Source organism: Rhinichthys klamathensis, unplaced genomic scaffold (genome assembly GCF_029890125.1).
Source record: "Rhinichthys klamathensis goyatoka isolate OS25496 unplaced genomic scaffold, OSU_Roscu_1.1 h1tg000341l_1, whole genome shotgun sequence".
NCBI lineage: Eukaryota > Metazoa > Chordata > Actinopteri > Cypriniformes > Leuciscidae > Rhinichthys > Rhinichthys klamathensis.
The window spans coordinates 1,741,492-1,758,670 of NW_026606855.1; the positions used below are offsets into that span (position 1 = coordinate 1,741,492).

At 39.5% G+C, this 17,179-nt stretch overlaps 1 protein-coding gene across 2 annotated transcripts; it reads right to left on the bottom strand.

Moving 5' to 3' along the window:
- Positions 1-2,097: 2,097 nt before the first annotated feature.
- rab3il1 (RAB3A interacting protein (rabin3)-like 1) lies at positions 2,098-17,081 on the bottom strand. Of its 2 annotated transcripts, XM_056272589.1 has the most exons (11): positions 16,852-17,081; positions 14,869-15,061; positions 13,824-13,919; positions 12,662-12,739; positions 9,285-9,497; positions 8,008-8,136; positions 7,825-7,931; positions 6,802-6,825; positions 6,455-6,554; positions 6,304-6,370; positions 2,098-2,377 (listed from the first exon to the last, which is right to left on the bottom strand). In XM_056272589.1, the coding sequence occupies exons 1-11, from the start codon at positions 17,043-17,045 to the stop codon at positions 2,292-2,294; spliced, it is 1,287 nt and encodes a 428-aa protein (XP_056128564.1). In that variant the 5' UTR covers positions 17,046-17,081; the 3' UTR covers positions 2,098-2,291. The 2 variants fall into 2 exon arrangements, with proteins under 2 accessions (XP_056128564.1, XP_056128565.1); XM_056272590.1 differs by lacking the exon at positions 6,802-6,825.
- Between the last annotated feature and the right edge of the window lie 98 nt (positions 17,082-17,179).

A 17,179-nucleotide genomic window follows, 5' to 3' on the forward strand; every position in this document is an offset into this window, starting at 1 on the left:
GTGTAAATTTTCGGATTCATTAAAATGTTCGTATTTTCCAAATGTTAGTTGGTACACAAGAAATCTACACCAGCTCCCAGCCACGCGTAAATAGTGCGCTTAACACCCGAACGTTTTGCTCATTAATAACTAAGCCTGCATTTTAATTCCCCTTAATCGGGTACATATTTGTACAGCATTTTGAAAAATATTATATATAGTAATTACATACGGTTTTTCTTATTATGAGAGCCAGTAATAGCATCTGCGATGGTGGTCCTTCTCCAGTTTGAATACTATTTTTCCGAAGTGAACTAATTCGTTTTTTGCTCTCAAGCTTAATGTCGAACCATTTTCTTCTCACTTCTGGGAATGTTTGATTAACAGATGAAACTCCAGTAACTGCATCTGTAATACTGCCAAGCTTCCTTTATTTAGGACCTGATACGCCACTATATGGACGCTTGAAAATAAAATGTGGCATTTTGAATGAACTTCTGATAATAAAACTTCAATTTCTGCATCTGAGAATTTTTTATTTTTCATTCGCATTCATGTCATAATATGATGCCCATATATAGTTGCCAGTCGGATTTAATGGGCGGGGTTTATGGTAATTGAGAATGAGCGTGCACGCGCGTCCCATTTACGACTGATTGGAATTCATTAACACACACACACATTTCACTATCACATCTGACGTTTATGAAGTATTTGTGAATCAGGAGAAGAGTTTTCGGGAAGGTCTCTTTACGCGCAAATCACTCTCATATTTACTCGTATATTTACGAATGTTTCATGAATGAGACCCATTGAGACTATATTGACTATTGCTGTGACATCATGCATACATGCGTGTATGATGCATTAAATAAGCTCTTTTTAAACTATTATTTCAAGCATCATAAATTAATTTCTGAAATGTTCCATTATCTCATAAAATCATAATAATATATATATATTCAAAGCCTGTGGAAGTCCAAAAATATATATTTGACCAGCATGATTTTTTTATACATAAATTATTATGAATAAAGCACAGTTTCTTACATGCTGTATACTTCTTTTGGGCACATTTCTTGGGACAACATTAAACAAAAACAAATCCGAGTCACACGAATGTGTATTCTGAAGACTTTAATAGACTGAAAACACACACGGTCATTTTAACATGACGAGGCAGTTTAACTTACACGCAATGGACCTGAGGGTAGATGCTAAATTTAACGTGTCACGGATGAAAAGAAGGCTTGAAAACATTGCACATGCATTTCCAGTTTACAAAAACAAAACAGTGCAACCATCCGAAGACATGTTTTCACTCGCGTCAAGTTAAATATGGCGGCTACGGCCTATAAAAGGCTCTGTAAACACTGGATTTGTGCAGTAAGACAGCGATTGTCAATCAAGCAACAGTTATTATCTATGGAGTGTGATGCATCATGGTACAAGTATCTGTGTCTAAGATGGTTTAGCATTCATTACATGTGTGCTGGCAGTGACGTGTGTGTGCAGGAGTGTCTGTAACAGACATGGCACATTTCTTGGCACTTTAAGGAGGTTGCATAGAAAAGACCTGTGGAGGATTGTCCATTCGAAGCTGTAAACCGTTAATGTGCACAGAAATAACCGGTGCACAAAGCATGCTGGGACAGAAAGCGCCTTAGTGTTCTAAGTGCATTGCACATTCAAAATAATGTTCAAAACTGCAAGGTGAAATCAAAAGCAGCTCTAGAACTGCCTTATGATTCAAGAACTGATGCTATTGTTGGAATTATCATATAAAACATTCACATGTTTGTATAACATAGTAATTTCGAGAAAACAAACACAGCATAAGATTTCTGCAAATAAAAGCCAATTATTTTGCTATCTCTCTAGAATTCTATTAAACTGGTTGAGATTTGACCGATTGTTGTCCGTCACTGTGTGTAAACAGGAACACTAGATGAGCTGAAAACATAAGGTTTGACTATAAGGGTTCAAGCTATGAACTTTGCAAATGGCAAATTAAACGGAGACTTTTTACCGGTAAATTGAAAAAAAACGTCCTGTTGTTGATATAAATGTCTTACAGATGTTTACCTCAGTGTTAAGTGGCACTTTTTCACACGTTCGGTTTTACCAAAAGCTAAAATAACAGAACCTTGTCAACAGTAGAACTGTAATGCTGTTATTCCATTGGCTCAGGGGGAAAGAGGCATTCTGGGAATTCTTCTGTAGTGTTTCCCTGAATATGTAGCTATCAAACGCCGTCATGGGAGGAGTGTGTGAGTGAATGTTGAGATGTGTTTCTGTGTTTTTCTGGTTCTCTAGCTCTCCTCCGTCAGGAAATATCCCAGTTTGGCCACACTCATCTCTCTCCGCAGACGCATCACTTCCCAAAACATCAGCTGAACTGCAACCAGAGGAACATTACAGTTTTCTTCTGACATACTTTATTGTAATACAAATATACACTATTTTACTATTCGTAGTATTTTATGGCATTTTTAAATACCAACTAAATGATTAATTAATTAAATAACAAATCACTTAATATTAAATGTTATATATTTAATATAATATTCAAAAATATATATATATATATATATACACACACACACACACACATATATAGAATACATTTAAAAATACATAATTTATTATATAAAATATTTAATATATTAAAATAGTATATATACACACATTAATGCATATTTTAATATAATACATATAAATATACTTTTAATTTTTCATATATATATATTTATACACACTCACATATATATATATATGGAAGTAAAATAATCCCAAATGTTTTTGAAACAAAAAGCCTGTTGAATTGTACTACTTGAAAAAAATATGCATTGCATTAACCCTGCTTGTATTTTAATGCATTGTATTTTTAGGGCTTGCATTTTTATAGGCTGAAATTTAGCATGGTTAAATATTTAAGCTGTGAATATTTCAAATCAAATCATTTCAAACACATTTTCATTAGTAAAATTTCAATAATCCATATTCACCTTTCATATTTCATTTCCCAAATATTCAAACTGATTAAAAATACAACCTATATTAAAGCTGCAAGCAGCGATGAAAGGGCCCTCGCACCCGTGCCACCGCCACCCGGTGGCTTTAGGAAGACAGAGCACGGTGGGCAGTATGTAAATATAGGGGGAATATGTTAAAGTAATTTGCCCCACCCAATTCTGAAACCCACATCACATGTACATTTTCACCACTTCTGAAGTGTGTGCAAAGTTTCATTAGTTTTCGAGCATGTTTAAGCTGGAGGACTATGTCAAAGTCATTTATTTTTATCACACTTCCTGCTACCAGCAGGTGGCGCTATTACAATAATCTAATATGAGGATGGTCATGTGTTCAGGACAGGACTCTTATCACACATGTGAAGTTTGGGGCAGATCGGACATTGTATGCCTGAGTTACTGCAGGCTGTCTGTGGTTGCCTAGCAACATCGGAACTGCATCATTTACACAGAAGTTATCTGATGATGCATATTTCACCCAGAGGCTGAAATTGGATTTGCACATCTACATTTTTGTCAGGCCGCCGAGGTCACATCCTTCGACGAAAACTCTAGATCTTCGCAATTTAACGTCGCAAAGGCCTTAAGATTAGACTGACAAAATATTATGTGGATCTGATTTAATCTCTAGGAGGAGTTCGTTAAAGTACAACATCAGGAAATTACGAAAAATGCACAAAATCTAGGAGGAAGTTCAAAATAGCTCACTTCCTGTTGTGTTTAGGGCTATGCTCCAAGAGACTTTTTTGTAGGTATTGGGTCATTACATGTATGTACCAAATTTCATACCTGTACGTGAAACGTAGAGCCGGGGCAAAATTTGGGGGCAATAATTTACCGAATTTGCCCCACCCAATTTTGAAAACCACATCACACGTAAATTTTCACCACTTCTGAAGCGTGTGCAAAGTTTCATGAGTTTTCGAGCATGTTTAGGCCCTCAAAAATGCAATTAATTTAGGAGAAGAAGAAGAAGAAGCGGAATAATAATAAACGGAGCAAAAACAATAGGGTCCTCTCACCATCGGTGCTCGGGCCCTAAATATTCAACAGGCGGTTTTCGGTCCATTTTATTTCGCTTTGCAAATTCGCTTCCACAAATTCAGTGGTTCAAATTCGACAGTAAATTCAACGTTGACATCCAGGAGCTGCAGGAAAAGTAGTAGATTACCGAGCATAATCTCCATCTGCTGTTAGTCGACCACACCAGCAGGGGGTGCAAGCGCGTGTCGTTGAGAAGACCAGAGCAACAGTTAGACTAGAGCAAGCCATTCATTCATAAAAACTTATTTACAAAAATGTAAGTGTATTTGTGATTATTATGACGTCTGTTTTATGTGAAATTCAGTGTGTTCACGATTACTTTTCCTGTGTAGCCTACATGCATCTTTCTCTACCATGAACGATAATGTTATTCCCCCGATGCGGATGTGCAGATCCAGTGTTACATTTGACATATTTCTCTTGGTTGTTTAGTTGCCTTAACCTTATATTGCAGTGATGTGCTGCATGCAGTACTAGGGTTTGGTTTCCCTCAATATGTCAGGATTCCCCTGCTGGACATATAAAACGCTTAACGTAGCTTAATGGACATAAAAGACCAAACTCGCAGGCTAGCAGATGGACTCAGAATATGAATTTAACGCGCAAAGTTTAATGCTGAGCGTTTCCCAGTGATATACTGGCATAAATTTGGTTTGACATTGGACATTCACACATTTAGGGACCGTCTCTAAAGTTACATACGACATTGGTATACACGTTTCTAACTTAAATACCATTTGAAAAGAACGACTTACAGTCATAAAGCCAACTGTAAAGTGTTCGTGTAGGTGTCAGGCTCAGGCATAATGCGCAATTTATTCAAATAGATTGAAGTTTGCTATTGAAGTTAGAAACGTTTAGGCCTATAGGACTTGTTACTTTAGAGACGGTCCCTAAATGTGCGAATGTCAACCCAATTTTACATTTAGTCTTTTAGCTGGCACTTTTATCCAAAGCGACTAGTTAAACTAACAATATAGAACAACAATATGAAAGTGCTACTTCCTAGTTTAATCTAATGCAGTACATGTACAATACATACTTTCCAAATAAGGTGCGAGTTTGGTCTTTTATATCACTGTAGTCCATTAAGCTACGTTAAGCGCTTAAGTCCTGACGGAATTCGGGGAATCTTTGAGTATGATGATGTATTGAGGGAAACAGATTATAATCCTGTTCACTGTAGAAAAGGCTGATAACATAAGGCTACACAGGGAAAGTAACAATGAATGAAACATAAAAACAGCTTTTGTGCCTTTAGATATCATCTTTTCCGCATATATACTGACCCAGATAATCGTCACAAAAAACGTAATGCATGCTGAGTTTTTATGAATGAATGGCTTGCTCTAGTCTAACTGTTGCTCTGGTCTTCTCAACGACACGCGCTTGCACCCCCTGCTGGTGTGGTCGACTAACAGCAGATGGAGATTATGCTCGGTAATCTACTGCTTTTCCTGCAGCTCCTGGATGTCAACGTTGAATTTCCTGTCGAATTTGAACCACTGAATTTGTGGAAGCGAATTTGCAAAGCGAAATAAAATGGACCGAAAACCGCCTGTTGAATATTATAGGTTGTATTTTTAATCAGTTTGAATATTTTGGAAGTGAAATATGAAAGGTGAATATGGATTATTGAAATTTTACTAATGAAAATGTGTTTGAAATGTTTTGATTTGAAATATTCACAGCTTAAATATTCAACCATGCTAAATTTCAGCCTATAAAAATACAAGCCCTAAAAATACAATGCATTAAAATACAAGCAGGGTTAATGCAATGCATATTTTTTTCAAGTAGTACAATTCAACAGGCTTTTTGTTTCAAAAACATTTGGGATTATTTTACTTCCATACATATATATATATATAACCAAACTCGCATATATATATATATATATATAAAAATTGTATATATAAATAAATAGATATTTTATTATATAAACATTTTATATAATATTACAATATTTAATGTAATATTAAAATAGATAAATCATATATACATTTTTATATAAAATTAAAATAGTATATATAAATAAAATACATATTTTATTATGTATATTAATACATATAAAAATACACTTTGACTACTTTGTCTTAATATGTTTTCTTATAAAGTTTCTAATATATATATATATATATATATATATTCTTATTATACATTTTTTTCTCATTTATATATATACACACATCACAAAATGGCCAAAGTGAATTCTAGGAGACGAGTTTTCAGTTGATGAACTCACCATCTTGTCTGACGAGGCCCTGCTGGATGTACCTGATGTAAGTGAAGAAGTTACACACCGCTGTGATCTGTGAGGAGAGAACACTGATGCATTAACCGCTCCTGAAATAAACATCTCGTCTACTGTTAGAGGGAGTGATATAGACACGTACCCGCGCTCTGCTAGACGGAGATATATAGTAGTAATTCTCTTTATCTCCCAGTTTGATGCGATGTCGGCAGGGGCGGGACATCCCGCTCAACGCACATTTACTGTTCAAGCAAAAGAGAACACTGGGCAATGAAGCTGTCAATCAAATCACGGAACACTCTTAACGGCCAATGAGACACAAGCAGGACAGAATGATACACCAGGCATTCACGCCATGTCGTAATTACCAGATTTCTATTAAAAAAATGAACCAATAAACATTCTCCAGACAGATAGGGAGGGACTGACGATATGATGTGTTGGTGTAAAACAGGATTTCATGCACATTTGGTTCTTGGAATCACTTACGTTTCTATCGGTGTCCGGCAACCGCTGTGAAAACAACCCCAAATCAAACAGTGATTAAAGTGTGATTAAAGTGCGATTAAAGTGCGATTAAAGCGTGACTTCCAAGATCAAAGTGCAATTGCTCTGATTTACAGTGTGTATTTGTCGCCCCCAGGCAGAATTTAAAGAGGGTCCCACATGCTACATGTCAAATCCAAGGATTTTAACTTTAGTCAGGATTGTCCCGAGCGTTAGCCAGGTGAAGCAGTCAGAAAGAGGTGTTGGTATGAAGATATGAAGTGTTTATGCACTCAAGCATGCAGTATTGGGAAATGTAGGCCATGCATGTCATCAAATAGAGTTATTCTCTATATCAGTGTCACTTTCTGAACTCCCTGAAACGCCTCCATTGTAGTCTTGAGTCTCTCCCGGGAACAAATCTCAATATTCCTCATTATAATAATTAATACGCAGAATAAAGGGGCGGGGCCTGGTTGAGTTAGTAGTGTGTTAACCTGGCGGTTATGGAAAGGGGCGGGACATTTCCCAAACACACTCGAAGCAGTTGACCAATCACAACACACTGATCCAGCCGACCAATCAGAGCACAGTGTGCTTTTCAGAAGGAGGGGCTTCATACGAGACAGGAACTAAACAGAGCGTTACTGACAGACTGGGAAGAGAGGAGCCGCAACAATGGAGAATATAAGACAAAAAAGTGTTTCTTGAACACTCAAGCGTGCAAACCTATTCTAGTAAAGCCCAAAAGAAACCCCTTTAAAAAGAAATAAAACAATGCTCACGTAACTAAACTGTTTGCGTTCACATACCTTTTCATTTTTCAGTTAAAAACTCAATTGGATTTGTCATTATATAAATAACGAAAAGCAATGGACATTATTTGAAAAAGTGTAGTATTATCGGTCTAAATTTCAGTAAAATGCATGCACGATTCTACATTTCTTAAATCGGCCAAAAGTGTGAAACAAGGTGACGGATGTGTTTTGTGTTTACAGAGTTACCATGAGTCCATCCGTGACTTACTTGGGTCCTCCACACTCGATGTCTTTGACCGTGGGCAGCGACGACATCGCTACAGGCTCGATGGTGAGAGAGTTGTTCTCCACCGCGCACTGGACAGACTGAGACAACTGGAGGAAAACCACGAGAGAAGGTCTGAGAGAACGGAAAACACACAGATAGCAGAGCTGATGTACACTGGCGTACCTCAGAACATGTGAATGAGAGGCAGGGTCCGATATCTTCCCTGAACACCCTGCTGATGAACGCCGAGGAGCGGTCCAGACCCGGCTTCTCCTTCCACGAGAGGAACTCCGCGAACAACACCGAGTCCAGCTACATCACAGAAGAGTTCCTTTATGCTTTTAACCACTCAATGAATTCATGCTCTTTTTTTAAAAATGTGTTGATTGCTATTTTGTTTTGTTTCTCTGCTGAAAAAAGCTGGTTTGCTGCTCCAGGATATTTTAGTATAGTTGGTAAGACTCTACAATTAGGTCCCATTAATTCACTAAAAAAAGCAATATAATGCAATACATTTATTACAGTACAGTATTATCTTTGTATTATCAGTGAATAAAAACACAGCTGTTCATTGTTAGCTCAGGTCCATTAAATAATATTAACAGGTACAATTTTTGATTTTAATAATGTATTAGTAAATGTTGAAATTGACATTGATTAATACACACTTTAGAGGTATGTTAGTGTGACTATTATTTATATACTACTAAAGTATTTATTAATATTTTGAATTAGATTTTATTTTTATATTTTCATTTTAGTTTAAGTTCTAGTAATTGTGTTATGTGTTTTTGTAATTTTTTGGCATTTTTTTTATCTAATATTTATATTTTATTTCAGCTTTATTTCAATTAACGAAAATGATTTTTAATAGTTTAAGTTGACAAGGGGAGTTTTGGGTATTTGACAACTGCCCAGGACCAGCAAACCACTTTTTGGGCTGGATTAAAAAGGTTTTTTTTTAGGGTTTTTTTCACCAGGGAAATAAAGCAAGCAAGAAAGAAAAATAAGTTCTAAAGTTCTAATTTGTAACCCTTTGTACCCTGTTGCCATAGAGAGAGTTCACACACAGGTCACACTGACCAGCTGACCAGGAATCAGACACACAGTATCAGACAGAGGAGAACAGGAACTGCACAGATCAGAGAAATACAGGCCGAGGAGGAAAAGAGAGGAAGAACAGCAGGAAATCAGTGAAGGTACAGTAACACAGTGATCAAACTTTCATCATGCAGGTACAGACCAACACTAGTGTCTAAAAGCCAGTAGTGTTGTCAAAAGTACCGACTTCGGTACCAAGCATCATTGATGTATATTTACAATATGTTTTTGAAGCGCTGATCATTTTAGCCAATCACAGACATATCCGATGAGCGCGTGAAAACAATGGCCAATGTACCGAAGTCGGTACTTTTGACAACACTATAGGCCGGAGATCTTGTCCAGCAGAGTGTTTGTACCTCTCTGTCCTCCCGGTTTGTCGCTGCGTCGGTCGGCAGTGGCTCCGCCTGCAGCTGGAGGGCTCCGCTGGCGCTCTTGTTGCGCGTGTGGCCCCGGGCCCGGCTGGAGCCCGGAGACAGCAGCTGAGGGTGGAGCTGGCGGTTCGGGGAGGAGGGCGTAGAAGTCAACACCAGGGTTTTCAGAGCAGAGACCTCCGCCTGCAGGACGTCAATCTGAGACGACAGATGTGCAGAAAGAGTGAGCATAGAGTGAGACAGACAGAGAAACACAGAAAGAGTGACACAGAAAGAGTGAGACAGACAGAGTAACACAGAAAGAGTGAGACAGACAGAGTAACACAGAAAGAGTGAGACAGACAGAGTGACACAGAAATAGTAAGCAGATAGTGAGACAGACAGAGTGACACAGAAAGAGTGAGACAGACAGAGTGACACAGAAATAGTGAGCAGATAGTGAGACAGACAGAGTGAGACAGACAGAGTAACACAGAAAGAGTGACACAGAAAGAGTGACACAGAAATAGTGAGCAGATAGTGAGACAGACAGAGTGACAGAAATAGTGAGCAGATAGTGAGACAGACAGAGACAGACAGAGTGAGACACTCAGGACGTCAATCTGAGACGACAGATGTGCAGAAAGAGTGAGGAGAGAGTGACGCAGAAAGAGTGAGACAGAAAAAGTGACACAGAAAGAGTGAGACTGACAGTGTGACAGACAGAGTGAGTGAGACAGATAGAGTGAGACAGAGAGACAGAAAGAGTGAGACAGACAGTGTGACACAGAAAGAGTTTGACAGACAGTGTGAGACAGACAGTGAGAGACAGATAGAGTGAGACAGAGAGACAGATAGAGAGAGTTAGGCAGATAGAGAGACAGACAGAGAGACAGAAAGAGTGAGACAGACAGTGTGAGACAGAAAGAGTGAGCAGACAGTGAGACAGACAGAGTAACACAGAAAGAGTGAGACAGACAGTGTGAGACAGAAAGAGTGAGCAGACAGTGAGACAGACAGAGTAACACAGAAAGAGTGAGACAGACAGTGTGAGACAGAAAGAGTGAGCAGAGAGTGAGACAGACAGAGTGAGCAGAGTGAGACAGAAAGGGTGAGCAGAGACTGAGACAGACAGTGTGACACAGAAAGAGTGAGACAGACAGTGTGACACCGACAGAGTGAGCAGAGAGTGAGACAGAAAGAGTGAGCAGAGACTGAGACAGACAGTGTGACACAGAAAGAGTGAGCAGAGAGTGAGACAGAAAGAGTGACACAGAAAGAGTGAGACAGACAGTGTGACACCGACTGAGTGAGCAGAGAGTGAGACAGACAGTGTGACACAGAAAGACTGAGCAGAGAGTGAGACAGAAAGAGTGACACAGAAAGAGTGAGACAGACAGTGTGACACCGACAGAGTGAGCAGAGAGTGAGACAGACAGTGTGACACCGACAGAGTGAGCAGAGAGTGAGACAGACAGTGTGACACCGACAGAGTGAGCAGAGAGTGAGACAGACAGTGTGACACCGACAGAGTGAGCAGAGAGTGAGACAGACAGTGTGACACCGACAGAGTGAGCAGAGAGTGAGACAGACAGTGTGACACCGACAGAGTGAGCAGAGAGTGAGACAGACAGTTTGACACAGAAAGACTGAGCAGAGAGTGAGACAGAAAGAGTGACACAGAAAGAGTGAGACAGACAGTGTGACACCGACTGAGTGAGCAGAGAGTGAGACAGACAGTGTGACACAGAAAGACTGAGCAGAGAGTGAGACAGAAAGAGTGACACAGAAAGAGTGAGACAGACAGTGTGACACAGACAGAGTGAGCAGAGAGTGAGACAGACAGTTTGACACAGAAAGACTGAGCAGAGAGTGAGACAGAAAGAGTGACACAGAAAGAGTGAGACAGACAGTGTGACACCGACTGAGTGAGCAGAGAGTGAGACAGACAGTGTGACACAGAAAGACTGAGCAGAGAGTGAGACAGAAAGAGTGACACAGAAAGAGTGAGACAGACAGTGTGACACAGAAAGACTGAGCAGAGAGTGAGACAGAAAGAGTGACACAGAAAGAGTGAGACAGACAGTGTGACACCGACTGAGTGAGGAGAGAGTGAGACAGACAGTGTGACACAGAAAGAGTGAGCAGAGAGTGAGACAGAAAGAGTGACACAGAAAGAGTGAGACAGACAGTGTGACACCGACTGAGTGAGCAGAGAGTGAGACAGACAGTGTGACACAGAAAGACTGAGCAGAGAGTGAGACAGAAAGAGTGACACAGAAAGAGTGAGACAGACAGTGTGACACCGACAGAGTGAGCAGAGAGTGAGACAGACAGTGTGACACCGACAGAGTGAGCAGAGAGTGAGACAGACAGTGTGACACAGAAAGACTGAGCAGAGAGTGAGACAGAAAGAGTGACACAGAAAGAGTGAGAAAGACAGTGTGACACCGACAGAGTGAGCAGAGAGTGAGACAGACAGTGTGACACCGACAGAGTGAGCAGAGAGTGAGACAGACAGTGTGACACAGAAAGACTGAGCAGAGAGTGAGACAGAAAGAGTGACACAGAAAGAGTGAGACAGACAGTGTGACACAGAAAGACTGAGCAGAGAGTGAGACAGAAAGAGTGACACAGAAAGAGTGAGACAGACAGTGTGACACCGACTGAGTGAGGAGAGAGTGAGACAGACAGTGTGACACAGAAAGAGTGAGCAGAGAGTGAGACAGAAAGAGTGACACAGAAAGAGTGAGACAGACAGTGTGACACCGACTGAGTGAGCAGAGAGTGAGACAGACAGTGTGACACAGAAAGACTGAGCAGAGAGTGAGACAGAAAGAGTGACACAGAAAGAGTGAGACAGACAGTGTGACACCGACAGAGTGAGCAGAGAGTGAGACAGACAGTGTGACACCGACAGAGTGAGCAGAGAGTGAGACAGACAGTGTGACACAGAAAGACTGAGCAGAGAGTGAGACAGAAAGAGTGACACAGAAAGAGTGAGAAAGACAGTGTGACACCGACAGAGTGAGCAGAGAGTGAGACAGACAGTGTGACACCGACAGAGTGAGCAGAGAGTGAGACAGACAGTGTGACACAGAAAGACTGAGCAGAGAGTGAGACAGAAAGAGTGACACAGAAAGAGTGAGACAGACAGTGTGACACCGACAGAGTGAGCAGAGAGTGAGACAGACAGTGTGACACCGACAGAGTGAGCAGAGAGTGAGGCAGACAGTGTGACACCGACAGAGTGAGCAGAGAGTGAGACAGACAGTTTGACACAGAAAGACTGAGACAGACAGTGTGAGACAGAAAGAGTGAGAGAGTGAGACAGACAGAGAGACAGATAGAGAGAGACCGACAGATAGACAGACAGACAGCACCTTGCCCTGCGCCTCCTTCAGCTGTTTCTCCGCCGCCGCCTGCTTCACGTTGGCCTCTCGCACCATCTTATGAGCCTCCTAAAGATGAACACACAGGTTTGTGACAGAATTTTACGAATGTTTTTATAACTAACTTTTTATTTATTGATTTAATAAACATTTTGAGATTACATTAAATATTTTTACATTAAAAATTAATTATAATATGTTTTATTCAGGGCTTGACATTAACACAAGCTAAATGTGTGTGTATTTCAGCAGTGGTGTTTAACGCAGTCAGTCCTACTAGCTTTGGCGGGTTTCAGTTTGTATAATACATTTTTTTCAATTGTAGTCTTTTAAAAAGGCATCTGAAATAATAAATATATAGTAGTGCAATATAGTGTTGTCAATTATATCGATTTTTCAATACTGAAATATCTGAAACGCTTGATATTTATTTTCGGACAGAATAGATACAGGATATCAGCTGCTCTTTCTCTCTCTCTCTCATCTCAGCGAGTGACACACAAACCCGCCTCTCCTCACTCATTCTTTCATTTGCCTCGGATGAATATTGTTGGTGTTACAGGGCTTGTGGGATTGTTCATAATTTTACTCATTCCTGCAGATTTTGTGCTCACAGGACTAAATTGAATTTGTTTTGTCTTATTGCGCTTAATATACACACCTAATAATTTCAAAATGCCTGTCTTGGCGAGTATTCACGTAAACACAGTCAGAAAACTCATGTGTAACAGTATAATGGATCCGTGCGTCAGGTCTTATCAGGCCTAATATACTGACTGCCAAATTATGAGATAATATTAAAAATATCTATATTGCAGTTTTTCCCCATGGTATCGATGTCATAATTGTGGCCAGTGAAACTGCGGAGTGGCTAGTAACTATTTTCAATTGTGAAATAATTTTTATAATAAAAATGAATTTGTCACACAACAGGACCATTTAAAATGAGATTATGAAGGCAAGTTGATTATTAAGAAACAGTGACCAGTTAGATGACCACTTTTCCTCATTAATGTTAACCTAATATAATGTAATAAAACCATCCATGAGCATGTCATGTTTTTTATGGCACACATATTAGTCTCACTATTGAAATCTACATCACCACACAATAGTCCTCTATATCCAGTGATGTCACATTAGTCCCGCCCACCTCAAACAGACTGGCGGTCAGTTCCTCCAGTTCCAGCTCGAGCTGATTCCTGACATGAGCCAGTCTGACACACTCCTCGTCTTTCAGCTTCAGCTCCTGAAAACACAGACAACGCTCAATAAAACAGAACTGAACTGAATAGGAGAACATTTGAATGATTCGTTCATATTTCCAAGCAGTTCACATTCATGTACATTAATGTCTATATCGTCTTGGAAAATAATAAATAACTAACGGGCACCAGCATCATTAGATAGAATAATAAAACAATAAATAAGTTTAATAAAATAATAAAAATGTATTTAAAAATAACTATAATGACCAGACGTACAGTATCTCCATCATTGAACTGTTGACACTGCTGCTGTTTTGTTTGACTGACTTGGCAACAGTCAAATGAGTGACGTTGTAGGCTAGTTTACAAAAAAAACTTCATTTCCAACTTGCAATTATGGTTTGACAAAGACATGAGCAGTTATTACTACTCTGAAACACATCATTTGTAACCTGAAACCGTGTGCTGGAGCTTTAAAGATCCGAAACACTGATCTGAAGAACCTACAATGAAACATCAAGACCCTTTTTCTTAGCTAACTGTAAAGTTCCCCCAAAACATTACTTTTAATAGTTGAGAATAGAATGGAATAGAACGGAATGCAATAGATCAGAATAGAATGGAACGGAATATAATGGAACGAAATAGAATGGAATAGAATGGAACAGAATAGAATGGAACGGAATAGAACGGAATAGATCGGAACAGAATGGAACGGAACGGAATAGAATGGAATAGATCGGAACAGAATAGAATGGAATAGATCGGAACAGAATGGAATAGAGTAGAACGGAATAGAATAGATCGGAACAGAATAGTACGGAATAGAATGGAATAGAATAGAACGGAATAGAATAGATCGGAAAAGAATGGAATAGAATAGAACGGAGTAGAATAGAATAGATCGGAACAAAATAGAATGGAATAGATCAGAACAGAATGGAATAGAATAGAACAGAATAGAATGGAAAAGAATAGAACATGTGGCACCTTCTGTGCAGCATCCAGCTGGTCTCTGAGGAACTCTGTTCCCTTCTCCTTGATCTCCAGAGAGGAACTCCGCAGACGGGACATGTCGTAGGTCTCGTGTCTGTGTGCTCCTGCCTCCTCCGGGGGCTTCTTCTTCCTCTGCCCCCCATCACCCCCCAATCCGGGGCTCGGCTCTGGCTCCAGGTCGACCAATCTGCAGAAGCACAATTATGATTATTTTATGGTCACAATGATTTGGTCCAAAACCGTGTGAATGTGGCCTATATGAAAACTCAAGTGGAAAGAGATTTTTTTTTTTTTTTTTACTCTGTTCACTTTATAGTTTATAAATTCTGTCATCATTTACTCGTCCTCAAGTTCGAGTTTCTTTCTTCTGTTAAACACAGAAGCAAATATTTTGAAGAATGTTAGTGACTAAACAGTTGATGGGACTTCCATATATATATATATATATATTTTAAAATATGTATGTCATCAACTGTTTGGTTACCCATATTCTTCAAAATATCTTCTTTTGTCTGCAGCAGAATAAATAAACTCATACAGGTTTGGAACAACTTAAAGACAAGTAAATGATGACAAAATATTAATTTTTGGGTGATCAGTCGCTTTAAGTTGGTTCCTGTAAAGATTACACTTTATGAACACACTTTCCCCCCCGAATCGTTCAGCCCGAGGATATCACACTCTCATATATCACAAGGATATCACAAGTCTTCAGAGAAAAATATGATTATAGGATAGTAACCCTCAAATAGACCCCACTGTGATTCCTAACTGTCCTTATTAATAGCCAATAAGAAGATCCCATAAAATCCCAACAAGAATCGCACGCAAATTAATCCAGTCATGAAAATATAACGCCACACCCTTCTTCATATAGTATAAATGAGCTGCTTGTGGGTGAATTAATAAACGCTCGTGTGTGATTATGATCAGAATCAGCCCCGTTTATGTAAGTCATCGCTCCGTGGCAGTCGCGGCATTTCCCGTGTGCACTCCCCGCCCTTCCCCTCCCCTCGCCCGGCTACAGGACTCACCGCGACCCGCTGACGACAACACAGACAATGAAACAATAACAAAGTTAACTAACAAAGTTACAGTGTTGCAGAATTGCAGCGCCGCTTCCTGAAATAAAGAGTAAGAAAAGTACCAGTAGATCCCGCTGAGGTTTCCCGAACACGACTGAGCTCTATAGCAGAAATCAGATCAGATAAACACTCCGGAATCCGGATCCGAGAGACAAATCTGTGTTTAGATTGGGTTTGTTTTGGGTAGGACAGTCAGATAGACTTTCCTCTGAGATTGAGCAGGAAAAATGTCCAGCTGTCAATCACGGGTCACATGACTCAGTGGAGGCATCCAGGAATCACGTGATGTGCCCCAAACAAATGATTCTATTCTGTATGTTATGTCCTCTGTTCTGTTTTGTATGTCATGTTATGTTTTTATTTATGTTAGCCTATATTGTTTGTTCAGATCTAACATGTTTGTTCTGTTATTTTTGTATTTTGTATTATATTGTTTGTATAGTTCTGTTATGTAATGTTTGTTCCATTCTGTGTATGTTGTTATGTTAAGTTATGTTATTTTTTTGTTATATTGTTCAGTTTTGGTATCTAATGTTTGTTTCATTCTGTTATGCTGTGTATGTTATATTATGTTGTTATGTTATGTAATGTTTTGTTATTGTTGTTATGTTATGTTATTGTTGTTATGTTATGTTATATATTACTTAAAAGTTCCTAATTCTGATGACTTTCACACATTGATATTGTGTGTACAGTTCTGTGTATTCAGCAGAATTAGAGATTACATCCTCTTTTTCATTCTCTAAAATATTTGTGGGTGGAAGATTTTGCTCTGTCACCATTTTTTTTAACAGTTTTTACACAACATTAGACCGGATGTTGTTAAAGCTATAGTATCAAAACAAAGATAGTATTACTATGGTATTTGTGTTTAGGTGAAGTCTGGACGTACCTCCCGACCGGACATCTCTCTTCCTCTGCTGTGTGCTGATCCGTAAGATCGGCATTCCCGAAGAACGTAGGTGAGGAGTACACTGCTATCCCAGAATTCCCTGCCACCAGCAGCTCGTACCCTGGGACAGACCGGGACCGTGCAGGAGGAGAGCAGGAGAGCTGCACACGGTGGATTCCTTCAAAAATGTCCATCACGGAAAGTATATTCACTCAAACACACACACACACACACACTTCAGTTGCGTTTCTCACAGCCAGCCTGTTAAAGACACGAGAGATTACATTCAAGTTCAGAGATGAAGACATTGTAGTTTTTCCTGCATGCT

Bases quoted from the DNA above. Each gene is read 5' to 3' on its own strand.
- rab3il1 (XM_056272589.1), bottom strand. From the start codon at position 17,045: ATGGACATTTTTGAAGGAATCCACCGTGTGCAGCTCTCCTGCTCTCCT. The intron at 9,498-12,661 runs GTGCTGTCTGTC...CTGTCGTCTCAG, and splicing joins TGAAGGAGGCGCAGGGCAAG to ATTGACGTCCTGCAGGCGGA. The intron at 2,378-6,303 runs GTGAGTTCATCA...CTCTGGTTGCAG, and splicing joins GGGCCTCGTCAGACAAGATG to TTCAGCTGATGTTTTGGGAA.